Here is a 13595-nt window from a genome sequence, read left to right on the forward strand (position 1 = left end):
CTGCAGCCTTGACCTTGAAAAGCCCCTGACATGCCACACTGTTAAACTAGAGGCTGTCCAATTTGCAGTTCACATTTTTAAAATAAAAATTTGTCACTTACACTACCTTATTATTCAAATATATTTTAAGTCCTAATAGCAATCATTACAGTGGAAGAAACCTCTGGTTCAGCTTTATATCAGAGTCCAATACATAGTCCTTGATACTAACACTTTTTTCCAAAAATAATCCAGATGCAGATGGGCAAAGATATCTATTCCAGGACTCTCTGGATACTTGGAATAACCTGTGAGACACGTACTCACTGAGAATTAAAGTACAATCGAAGACAGTTAGGTGGCTTCTGAAGCCAGAGTGCACGGGCTCAAATCTCAGCTCCACCACTTCCCAGCTGTGTGATTCTGGGTGTGTTACTTATCCTTACCATGCCTCAACTGTCTTGTCCATCAAATGACAATAGAAGCCTACCTCATAGGGTTGGGTTTTTGTGTGTGTGTGTGTGGTACGCGGGCCTCTCACTGCTGTGGCCTCTCCAGTTGCGGAGCACAGGCTCCAGACGCGCAGGCCCAGCGGCCATGGCTCATGGGCACAGCCGCTCCGTGGCATGTGGGATCTTCCCGGACCGGGGCACGAACCCGTGTCCCCTGCATCGGCAGGCGGACTCTCAACCACTGTGCCACCAGGAAAGCCCCATAGGGTTGTTTTAAATATTGAAGAAGTTAATGCAACAGTGTCTGGTACCAAGAAAGTGTTCAATGGATGTTAGCTATTATTCAAATCTCTGGAGTCCTTCCATCTAGAACTTCTTTCCTTACTCTATTTTCCTCTCTAGGGTTCCTGAAGCTAGGAGACAGTGTGCTTGAAAAGGGTAGTAAGAGATAGGGCAGTACCCATATTTATCCCCTGGTTTTCTATCACATTAGGTAAAATCACTGCAGAGCTGGTTGGGGAGGCTTGCTTAACTCTGAGGTAGCCCTAACCTCGTTCCTGACCTCGTGTGGATTTCTGCACTCACTAACATGAAAGGACTACACAGGGTGCCTCCCTAGCGGCTGAGTATACCTTAAACAAGTACGAGAGAACTGTTTTGAGGACTCTGAGCTCCTTAGTATACGGAGACTGATGGGCGAGTTACTTTAATCTCCTGTCCCAATCCGCATGCTGTGTGGTTCTTGATGAGTAAGCCAATCAGGGCAGAATTGTTTGTATCTAAGTAGAAGCTTCTTGGCAGCAGCTGCATGGTAGTCTACATCAGAAGCATAATGTAAGCCTGGGTCTTGCATTCCCAGGGATAAAATGCTTATGCAGTATTACAATTAATTAAGTCACAATGAAGTCTAATCAATAAAGACTCAAAAATATTGTCCACAAGAGATCTCTATATACTTGCCTCAATGCATTTTTTTCACTGTAAATGAATTTTCCTTCAGCTAAATATTGGGCTGGCCAAAAAGTTCGTTCGGGTTTTTCCATAAGATGTTACCAAAAAACCCAAACGAACTTTTTGGCCAACCCAATAAATGACTGATCTTACTATATCTGCTAGCAGGTGATATAAGTGGTGAATAAGACAAACTAGGCTTTAAGAAGTAGGCCTCTGACGGTGTTTAAAAATATACTGGTAGTGACTGAGCTTGGTGCTCAAAAACTTTACATTGTTGGCTTCCGTCAGTGGGACCGGAACTCAGAGAAAGCAACTGCTAACATATGTGGCCAGGTCAGGTCTCACCTTCTGCAGAAACTCAAAAAAACAGCAAGGTTCAACTTTGAATCCTTTTATAATTTAGGCTCAGGGTTTTACCTAACTGCTCTCTGGGATGCTCTGAGAAGTTTAATCCAAAAACACTTGCCGGAGACCAAATGTATTTTACTTGAGACATTGAAAGCCAACTCTATCGTAGATCAAACCCTTTTAAAAACTAGAAATCACTTCACCTGGTCATTTACATATTAATGTATATAACCAAAGTACGTAAAACCAATTAATAATTCAGATCATCAGTGAGTTACCTATCACTTTAATAATAAAATGCAAGAGTCTGATGGAAGAGTCTATAGGTAAGTGATGATTCAATTTTTCATTAAAAAAATTTACTGAATATTTACGTCATACCAGTTGCTCTTAAGGCTTATGGGATGATGATGATGTGTGTGTGAAACACAGTTCTGATATAAAGGAGCTTGTATTCTAGGGAAGAAGAGAGGAAAACACATATATAGCTATTGAACTAGGTAGTATAATATCGATCCCCCTTGAATAAATCCTCTTAAATTTATACCACTGTCATTGCAACTTGCAAGTATGTCTTTAGTGTATCTTGGGATGTCCACGAAGGGAAGGTTGTATCAAACAAACAAGACTAGGCCTAGAAATATCCACTAATTGGGAGGACACTTCATTCCACACATTACTGACAATAAAGAGATGCTTAGAATTCTTAAACTAACTGTATCCATTTGTATAGCATGGCCTCCCACACAGCTGTAGATACTCTGGAATTCAACTTGGCTAGAAGAAGCTGGACTATGAGGCCTTCCCCAGTCGGCCACCCAAATGCTCATTTGAAAAATGACACCAGCTCTGCTGGAGTTTCTAGATCCTTCTGGTAGAAAAATGGATAAACTCAGTTCAAGTCTATGACAAGAGCCTGAGAAAAAGAAGGATCTTGTTTTTTAGGACTCCCCTCAACTACATTATTATCTGTAGCACAGTAATGGCTGACCTGACAGGCTGGAAAGCGGCTGGCTCCAGCCTCCATATAAAGAATTAACTCTAGGTCTAACGAGGTGCAATTATGCCTAGAAACTAGAGGTGTAATCAGCAAAAAGACTCAGGGACAGACTCTAGGTTTCCTTTACATGAACTCGAAACATTTTGGTACTTGAAGGACATCTAAGCTGAGAGAAGACTAAACCATCGTATGCATTCATTTTCTCCCATGCCTTTATCCTTCTGACAGCAGTCTCGAAGGGCCTTGGGACTCAGGCCTACGCTGGTAGGCAAGGCTGAGCACATGTATGTCCCTGAGGGCAGAGAGATCACACTAGTAACACAGCAACCGTCTACTCATTTCCTAGATTGGGTTGTTTGTCACTTCCTGTACTTAATCTTACAAAAAATGTTATTCCTACTTAGGGAATTACTTGTCAGGATTAAAAAGTGACCACATTTAGGATAATTATGTTGGTGCTCTATGAGTCTTTAAACTTCCGTGTTAACGTATATCATGTTATAAATATTAGCTCTTTCTAAGTAGTTAAAATGTTACATGGTTTATTTCTAAGCACTAAGACACAACGTGGCTGACAGCATGGCTAGCTATTTCACCAGCATCCACTATCGGAAGACAGCTCTGTAAGGCCTGAGTAAAAATCTTTTGCCATGATGTGGAGGTGGAGGGGAGAACGGATCCAAGTTGCTCACAGGAAACACTGTGGACACTGGAAAAGCAGAGGAAGTGGTTTGTTTACACTGCCCTTTGTTTGCAGCGGTGTGGTGTAGTAGAACAGACACTGAATTTGAGTACTAACTTGGTCACTTATTACCTGTGTGGCTTTAGGCATGTCAACTAATTTCTTTAAACTTCAGATTCTTAAACTTCATTGGCAAAATGATAAATGCTAGTGTCAATACCAATTCCAGAGTACAATTACATAGCACAAATTAGATCAAGTATAGGAAATACTTTGTAAACTTGAAAGCCCTAAAGAAATGTAAATTACTGTTACTGATATTATTATTTGAATTATTCGGTAGTGAACACTGTAACAAATCTATGCATGCATGCATCCATTCATTCAACAAATATTTACTGAGTGCCTACCAGGACCCATGCAGTGAACAAAAACAAAATCGTATTATAGTCAAGAGGAAGTGGGGATGAGGGGTGGGGACACAGTAAACAAATAAGGTCAGGTAGTGGTAAGTGCCACAAAAAACCGTGAAGCAGAGTAACGGAAAGAGAATGACAGGGGTATCAGGAGAGGTCTCTCTGGGGGGACAGTTAAGCAGAAACCTCAAGTTAGGTGAGGAAGCCATGTAAATATCTGAGGAAACAGGAATGCGTGCACTTGGAAAGTCTGAGAAAAAGCAAGGATGCCTCTGTAACTGGAGCTCAGGGCCTAAAGGGAAGAGAAGCAGGAAATGAGATTAAAGAGAGGGGCCAACCACAGTGTGCCTTGTAGGCCATAATAATAATGACTTTTGGAATTGTTTTCTAAGTGTAAATGAAAGCGACTGGAGGGTTTTAAGCAGGATCCTATTTACTATCTACATACTGTTTACTAAATCCTACTACATGCCAGATACTCTGCTAGGCTAGAGGCAACTGTGAAAAAACCCCACATTTTGTCTTTACTTTCTCTAAGCTCACAGTCTGATACGGAAGATATATAATGAAAGAAACAATTACAATGAAATGTTTGGGAGGTCCCATGATAAAAGAAAGACGTAGAAATTATCTAGATTCTTATTTTTATCACATCTAATTTCTTGCTCTAGAATACAGGAGTGGGGGGCATGGGGTAGGGTGGGGGGAGGAAGAAGTACCCCAGGCGGAGGGAGTTGCTCCAGAGAGTATCACTTGTTCCGGAAACCAGAAGGAAATTAGGGCGACTAGATGTAGAATGGGATCTGGGGCTGCAGAGACAGGCACGAGCCAGGTCACAGAAGTATTACTATGTCATTGTTTTTCAAAAAGCAGTCATGAGATCAATTCAGTAAGTTATAATTAGCATTTTTAATGTAATAGAATAAAATGTATTAGAGTGCACTGCACCTAGTAAAGACAAGTTTTACTTTTTTTTTTCGGTACTCGGGCCACTCACTGTTGTGGTCTCTCCCGTTGTGGAGCACAGGCTCCGGACGCGCAGGCTCAGCGGCCATGGCTCACGGGCCCAGCCGCTCCGCGGCATGTGGGATCTTCCCGGACCGGGGCACGAACCCGTGTCCCCTGCATCGGCAGGCAGACTCTCAACCACTGCGCCACCAGGGAAGCCCAAGTTTTGCTTTTTAAAAAAACTTCTGTTCAGCTGTATGTATATATGTATTTTCTAGGTCACTGTATGAAATGTATCTTTTACTACGGTCATGGTCAAAAATGAAGTCAGTGCTCTAGCCGCATTAAGGAGCGAACTTCAGCCTAGAGGCAATGATAAACCATTGAAAAGTTTAAGCTGGAAAATGATATAACCAAATTGTGTGTGTGTGTGTGTGTGTGTGTGTGTGTTTTGTCATATATACTTTAGAAACATTACTCATGCAGCCGTGTGGAGAATGCATTAGAGAGGGATAAGGCTGGAGCCAGGTGTCCATTTAATTGGCTATTATTTAATCCAGGCAAGAGCCACTACAGAAGTGTCTACAGGAATAGAGGGTGGAATCTACAGGACTTGGTAAGTGAGTGGCTGTGGTGATGGTAAGAGAGGAGAAATCAAGGCCAGCTTCTTGGTCAGACGGTGACACCATTCACTAAGTTAGGGAACACAGAATGGAGCACTTCTAGGGAGGGATTAAATTCAGTTTTGAAAATGTTTCCACTGATGTGAATTCAAGACACACAAGTAAAGCCGACTGGTAGCAACTGGTTGGATATATAGCCTCTCATCCCAGAGGAGAGGTCTGGGCCAGAGAGTTACCCAAGTGTTAACTGGGGACTGAACATCACTGTGTTCCCTGAAGCCACGGCAGTGAATAAGATGCTCAGAAAGACAGTGTAAAGAAGAAAAGATTTAAAGGATGAACAGAGAAAGAGAAATCTGGCCAACAAGGTGTACTCAGAGAAACAGGAGGAAAGCTGGATAACGTGGCATTGGAGAAGCAATGGGAAAAAAAGTGTTTTCAAAAGTAAGGAGTGACTCAACAATAAGGAAACAAACAACCAAATTTAAAAATGGGCAAGGGACTTCCCCGGTGGTCCAGTGGCTAAGACTCCACACTCCCAATGCAGGAGCGGCCTGGGTTTGATCCCCTAGTTGGGGAACTAGATCCCACGTGCCGCAACTAAGAGTTCCCATGCCGCCACTAAGACCCGGCACAGCCAAACAAACAAATAAATTAATTAATTAATTAAAAAAAAAATTTTTTAAATGGGCAAAACATTTAGACATGTCACCAAAGAAGATATACAGATGGTAAACATGCCTATGAAATGTTAACCATCATACTTCATCAGGGATTACAAATTAAAATAACAAGATACCACTTCACATCTATTAGAATGGCAAAAATCCAAAGCCCTGACAATACCAAATGCTGGTGGAGATGCAAAATGGCACAACCGCTTTGAAAGACACTTTGGTGGTTTCTTACAAAACTAAACATACTCTTATGGTATAATCCAGCAATCACACTCCCTGGTATTTAGTCAGATGAGTTAAAAACTTACATCCAGGGGCTTCCCTGGTGGCGCAGTGGTTGAGAGTCTGTCTGCCGATGCAGGGGACATGGGTTCGTGCCCCGGTCCGGGAAGATCCCACATGCCGTGGAGCGGCTGGACCTGTGAGCCATGGCCGCTGAGCCTGCGCGTCCGGAGCCTGTGCTCCGCAACGGCAGAAGGCCACAACAGTGACAGGCCCACGTACCGCAAAAAAAAAAAAAAAAAACAATGGAAGAAATTCCTTAAAAAAAAAAACAAACTTACATCCACACAAAAACCTGTGCACGGATATTTATAACAGCTTTGTTCATTATTGCCAAAACCTGGAAGCAACCAAGAGGTCCATCTGCAGGTGAATGGATAAGTAAACTGTGGTACATCCAGACAATGGAGTATCACTGAGCATTAAAAAGAAGTGAGCTATTAATCCATGAAAAGACATAGAGAAAACTTATATGCATATTACTAAGTGAAAGAAGCCAATCTGAAAAGGCTACATAATGTATGATTCCAACTATATGACGTTCTGGAAAAGGCGAAACTGTGGAGACAGTAAAATGATCATTGATTGCCAGAGGTTAAGGGAGCGGGAGGGATGAACAGGCACTGAGGATTCTTAGGGCAGTGAAACTGCTCTGGATGATACTACAATGGTAGATACATGTCATTATGTATTTGTCCAAACCCACGGAATGTACAACACCAAGAGTGAGCCCTAGTAAACGATGGACTTTAGATGGTAATCCAATGTAGTGTCGCAGCAGGTTGATGGACCGTAACAAATGTTCTACTTTGGTGCCGGATACTGACAGTGGGGGAGGCTATGGGTGAGAGGGGACAGGAAGTATATAGGAGCTCTCTGTACTTTCTGCTTAATTTTGCTATGAACCCAAAACTGCTCTAAAAAATAAAGTTTATATTTAACAAAAGAAAGAAAGGAGTGGTGAACTTTTAGCATTTAGCGCTAAATACTGCTGGGCAGTCATTAAGATAAAGACCGAGGATATACAATAGATTATGACAAGATCACTGGCGACTCCGGCCAGAACGATCCACTACACCCCTTCTCTGCCTCCTTCCAGAATAGAACTGCAAAGAGCTGTGTCTGTTTCCTTTCTCCGCTTCCCATCCACCCCTTTCCGGCCGCATCTACATGGGTCAGGGTTTTGCTCCTGTTCCTCCACCAAAATGGTACTTCAGGATCATCAGCAATCTCTTTAAATCTGGTATTCCGTTCTGTATGGCTATTAGCATAACTGATGACATTCTGGGCTCCTACCATGCCTCCCGTCCTTCCACTGACCCTACCTAGGACTCTGCTAAGTCACTTCTCTGTCATCAAGGACTCTGTAGTTAATAGCCATTGTTTCATGATTAGGTCCAGGTGGCCTCTGTGCTCTGGTGGTCTCCAAACAATGATGAAGACCTTTGCTGACATATTCCTGGTGCCCATTAATAGACTAGCTACCCATTAATAAAGATTGACTTAGGAATGCACTTACTGTTTCCAAGCACATACCCACGCCCCTTAGGTTAACGATAAAATTGTCCCCTTGGCAGTGCACGGTACCGTTGTGAGTGTTCCTAGATGGTGTCCGCCTGATCCTACTTACTCTGTGAGTAAGTTACCCTATAATAAACTGAACCATTGATCACCTGGAGCTGCCTACCTTGTTTTTCGGTCTCAAGATGCCTTCTCAGTTCAATGGGTGCTTTCCGTTCCCTCTGTCCTCCAGCAAGTTCTCAGTCATCTGACCGATCAGCAGCACCCCCCACAGTCCCTCATTCCCTCCTCCTTGAAACATTCTCTTCACTTGTTTTCTAGGACAGAAGACTCTCTGGCTTACCTTACTAGCAATTCCTATGCAGATCCCTCTTCACGTTCCTGATCTCTGAATATGAGTGTGTCCCAGAGATTAATCCTTAGACCTCTTCTCTTCTCTGCAATCATGGCCTAAAAAGTGACCTTATCTCAGAGCTTAAAATACTGTATTATCTATATACTGATCATTCCCAAATGTGTATCGCTAGCCCACCACTCCCAACTAAGCTACAGTCCTATATTCAACTGTCTATACAATATCTCAACTTAGATGTCTAATGGGCATCTCAAACTAACACATATAAAATATCTCTCCATTCCCATCTCTGTTAGCAGTAAATCCATCCTTCCAGTTGCTCAAGCCAAAACCCCTGGATTATTAATAATTACTTTTTCTCTCACATCAAATCCCACATATATGTTGTTGGAGCCAGACTGCCTAGGCTCAAATTGTAGTTTAGTCACTTAGTAGCTGTGTTATCTTGGGAAAACTGCTAAACATCTCCTGGCTTCAGTTTTATCACCTATAAAATGGGGGTAATAGTCCCATGTATCTTACAGGGTTGTTAAAGTAATTAAATGAGTTAATGTTTGCAAAATGCTTGAAACAGAGTCTGCCACACAGTACATACTATCTCTCTGTCTCTCTTTTTAAATATTTATGTATTCACTTATTTGTTTAGGCTGCACCAGGTCTTAGTTGTGGCATGAGGGATCTTCGCTGCAGCATGCGAACTCTTAGTTGCGGCATGCGGGATCTAGTTCCCCGACCAGGGATCGAACCTGGGTCCCCTGCATTGGGAGCATGGAGTCTTACTCACTGGACCGCCAGGGAAGCCCCTGTATTATCTCTTGAATCTGACGACTTCTTACCATCCCCACCTCTACACCCCAGTCTGGGAACTAGCCACCAATATCTCTCATCTGGATTATTGCAAAAGTCTCCTACTAACTGGTCTCCCTCCTTCAGCCCTTGAACCTTTCAACCAACAGAGCTGCCAAAGTGATTTTTTTAAAAAAACAAAAGTCACTGTAAAGTTCTTTAGATATTTTTGCATGTTTGAAAATATTCATAATAAAAGTTAGAAAAAAACGAAAAGTCAGGGCCTCCCTGGTGGCGCAGTGGTTGAGAGTCCGCCTGCCGATGCAGGGGATACGGGTTCGTGCCCCGGTCTGGGAGGATCCCATATGCCGCGGAGCGGCTGGGCCCGTGAGCCATGGCCGCTGGGCCTGCGCGTCCGGAGCCTGTGCTCCGCAGCGGGAGAGGCCACAACAGTGAGAGGCCCACATACCGCAAAAAGAAAAAAAAAAAAAAAACGAAAAGTCAGATAATATCATTCCTCTGTTAAAATCCTCTGATCCTTTGCATTTTACTCAGAGTGAAAAAGGCCTTAACACTGACTGACTAAGCCCTCAGAGTGAGCTCTCTGTTGCCTCTCTGATGGCATCTCTCCTGTCCCCTCACTCATTCCTTTCCAGCACAGAGGTTTCCATCCTGTTCCTTAGACACCCAGTCATGCTCCCTCACTGGGGCCTTTCTACCTGCCGTCCCCTCAGCCTGGAAAGCTCTTCCTCAGACTGCACGGCTCACGCCCTTGCGTTCTTCAAGCCTTCGCTGAAATGTTGACTTCTCAGTGAAGGGGTTCCCTGACACACCTTTCCAAATAACCACCCACCCACCACCCCTAACACCCTTTCTCTATTTTATTTTTCTCACAGCTTTTTTCTAATATGCATTTCAGAAATAAATTCTGAAATGTATTCTAGATGCAATTCTCATTTATTCTAAAACGTAATTCCCACGTGCTTATACTGTGTTGCCAACCCAGTGGACATACACTCTGTATGTTGTTCCTTAAAGTGAAATCATGGTTAAGCAAAACTAAATAGATTGCTTACAGCATTGTCTCCAAAATGTTCTTTTCTTAAGTGCACATAGATGGTGATGAAACACTGTAGATTCTGGGTGTCTGGTGTCTGTCTACAGTGTTAAATTCTTCTAAGAGCTACTTACCCTATTGCCCACTCATTTAAAAAGTACTTTTTGAGTCTGGGGGATAAATGTCATAGAAGCAGGAAATGTAGTAGCAGCAAGATTAAGATGCAAAGCCTGCTTTATCCTTGGAATTTATTACCACATCTCAATGGGGCCCCAGTAAATAGAAATATCATCCTGAAAAAGGGTGAGAGATGAGGTGAAGGCAAGGGTGAAACTACTACAACTGCTGCTACTATGCGATGGACCTATTAACTTTACACACATCATTTAATTTAGTTCTCATAGTGGTAGCCCTCACAGAACTGTCAGCCATTTATTGATGAGGAAACTGAAGCTCAGAAAGACTTAGTAATCTGCCACACCACACTGGTAGTCCTATGTAGAGCCCAGAGCCAAACTCAGGAGGGTTATCTGATGCCAAAGCCTAGATGCTCTGTTCCTATAGAACCTTGCCTCTGGAGGTGTCAACTCAGCAAACAGGAGCCAAAAAAGGTGGTTAAATGGGCAATTTATACTCTGTCACTCAATTCCTGGGATAACTTTGCATGTCTAATGTTCCACGAACCCAGTCATAGCTGTGTGATGGCAACTCCCTTACCTGTGGACATAAAAAATGGGATGCGGAACTTTCCACTCAACACCCGGGCCCGCAGATTCTGCAGTGTGCTCCCATCAAATGGCAGGGCACCACACACAAGCACATAGAGGACGACTCCGAGGCTCTGCATCCCAAACAGCGAGTACGTACAATTAATCACATCAGAGGAGACAAAAAAAGGCCATTATAGTATGTGTATGAAGATAATGGTGAGTCATGCACGAGATAATGGAACAAACTTTTTCTTCTTTTTTTATGAGAAATAATATGGGGCACTGTCAAGGCAAATCATCTTTAGAATAGTCAGCATTCTTCTTTGCTTCCAGACATTACTTTTTGGGAACATAACTAGAATTTCTCTCAGTACTTATCCTAGGGAGAAGGCAAGTGGCAACAACAGAAAGAATTTCTGTTCTTGACAAGGGTACCCATCCAAGCTTGCCCTAGGGACTTTTTTTTTTTTTTTTTTTTTTTGCAGATGCAAAGGGGGAGGTTGAACTCTGTGGCTCAGTCCATAAGACAAAGGTTGAAGAACAGACTGCACAAAGAATTGGGGATTCAAAGAACAGGTGATCAATTCTAGTGCAGTACTACGTGTTGTCCAGGATGAGGACAGCTGTCATCAATCAAGGGTAACTAATGCTATGGGGTATAAGAGGAGGCAGTCACATACCCAGATGTCCACTTTGGGCCCATCATATTCCTTTCCTTCAAAGAGTTCAGGTGCAGCATAGGGAGGGCTGCCACACCAGGTCTTTAGCAGCTGCCCGGGAGTGAAGAGGTTACTGAAGCCAAAATCTAGAAAGACAAATGGATATAACTCACGTTATCTTTACCCAGTGAATACTAGTTTCTAGTCAATAGAATAAAGATTCTGGATCCTTAAGTCTGAATATCAAACACAAAAAGAGAACCTTTAGAAATTATATAACCAGCCGCTTAACTTTAAAGTAATAGTGAAATAGAGATACAGATGGGCTGGAATGCAAAAGACACATGGTTAACTAAAAGTAAATATGATTGGTTTATGTCAGCAAAACCAGCACCGTTTCCTTCATAAATATGGACTGAGTGAGGTGAGTGGTATTTATTTCTTTAAGAACAAAAATAAAATTGGATAATGATTGATATTAAGACCACATCAGAATCGGTAAATACATGTTAAGTCTACTCACCTGGACCCAGGGTTTTCAGATTACTTTTACTTCTTATGACAGACACATTTATGACCACTAGAGATATAGTGAACTTAAAAATTAGACAAAGTAACTTTAGTATCATGAAGGTGGCTTATTCAAAATAAAGAATATGCAACTTATTTATAAACAAACCACGAACACTTAACATTTTAACTTCAACTCCTTTCGTGCTTCAACTTCCCCCCTTCATTTCTCCCACTCCCACTGTGTGAAGAGAGAGTTGACGGGAGATAGGACGGGTGCGGTTTGGGGAGGAATACTAAGAAAATGAACAAGGATGGCAGGCCAAGGATAGAGTCTCGCTGACCTATAAACACTTTTATGCACATAGATATTTAGATGAACAACGTGCAGGTATGACAGGCTAGAGCTCCCTCCTGCCCCCAGGCCTACCACGTTCCCATAGTCCCAGCAGCTGAAGACTCTGGGCACCTCCCTACTCTCGGAAACTCTCCTCCCTTTCCTAGTTTTACTCTCGTTGGCAACTCTGCCTCCTTTTGCTATTTGCTTTTCTTCTTCCTACCTTCTCCAGAAGGTGTTTTCTAGTAAAGCATGTGCTGATTTTGACTATCACTCCTTGCCCTGTATCTTCTCAGGGCCAGCTCTTCTGGTCCCACAGCTTCCCCTCTCATTTGTTTGGTAATGATTCTCCAAATTTATATCTTTGGCCCTGGTACCATGCTTAAGTTCCTGACATGAACTTCCAGCACTTGCCTGGGAAGAAACATCTCAAACTCCCCATTTTCCAAAATCAAATCTGCTCTTCCAGCCATGTTCCCATGTTCATTCACGGCACTACCTTTGCGTCACCAGGAGCACTGGCGTCTTCATTCCTTGCTCCTTCTCATCTCCATTTCAGACCGGAGGTACAGCTTTCACTGCTGCTACCCTGTAAGTGTGTCTTGAACCTACCTCCTTCTCTCCATTTCCATTCCTCCCATCTCAGTTCATACTCTTATTATCTCTGACCTCGACTGATGCTCTTGCTTACTACCCTCTGTTTCATTTCCCTCTAAGCCACCCATTCATAGCACGGTGAACGGGACACCAATCACATCGTGCTGCCTCCTTGCTCAAAAACATTCGGTGGCTCCCTTCTGCTTACAGAACAGGCTAGCTCTCTTAGCGTTGTCCCTTAAGGTCCTCATGACCCAGCTCCACCCAACCTTTCCAACTCACTCCTAGCCATTCTAGCATCACTAGACTATGCACAGCTTGTGCTTATGTGCCTCTCTTATGCTACTTACTCTCTGTGCCATGCTTTTTCCCTTCCTTGCCACATTTGAAAGAGCTCTCATTTTCAAGGCCCAGTCAAATATTACTTCCTGTATGAAGCCTTAACTGACTCCCGCCACAAAATACCATGCCAGTGGCTTCCTCCTCTGTGCTTCCATGGCCCTTGGCTTATCCCTCTACAGCCCAATTACAACTCTGCCTCATGCTATACTTAGTTGTATTATGTGTTTATATCCTCCACTAGTTAGTAAATGGGAGGGATATCGTTTTATTTATCTTAGTCTCCACACAGTGTTTTCATACATAGCAGGGACTCAAGAAAGGGTCACTAAATTAAACTTCAATAAAACTGCAATAAAATCA

The 13595-nt window shown here is 42.9% G+C and overlaps 1 protein-coding gene across 7 annotated transcripts in view; it reads right to left on the reverse strand.

The window, feature by feature from the left end:
• SIK3 (SIK family kinase 3) overlaps positions 1 to 13595 on the reverse strand; it is a 249774-nt gene that overhangs the window by 40691 nt on the left and 195488 nt on the right. For all 7 annotated transcript variants that reach the window (XM_060103060.1, XM_060103058.1, XM_060103056.1 and 4 more), the window contains exons 5-6: positions 11471 to 11595; positions 10798 to 10921 (exon numbers count right to left, since the gene is read on the reverse strand). In XM_060103060.1, coding sequence (XP_059959043.1) covers positions 10798 to 10921; positions 11471 to 11595 — 249 coding nt within the window. The remainder of the gene's footprint in view (positions 1 to 10797; positions 10922 to 11470; positions 11596 to 13595) is intronic.

Source organism: Mesoplodon densirostris, chromosome 7 (genome assembly GCF_025265405.1).
Source record: "Mesoplodon densirostris isolate mMesDen1 chromosome 7, mMesDen1 primary haplotype, whole genome shotgun sequence".
NCBI lineage: Eukaryota > Metazoa > Chordata > Mammalia > Artiodactyla > Ziphiidae > Mesoplodon > Mesoplodon densirostris.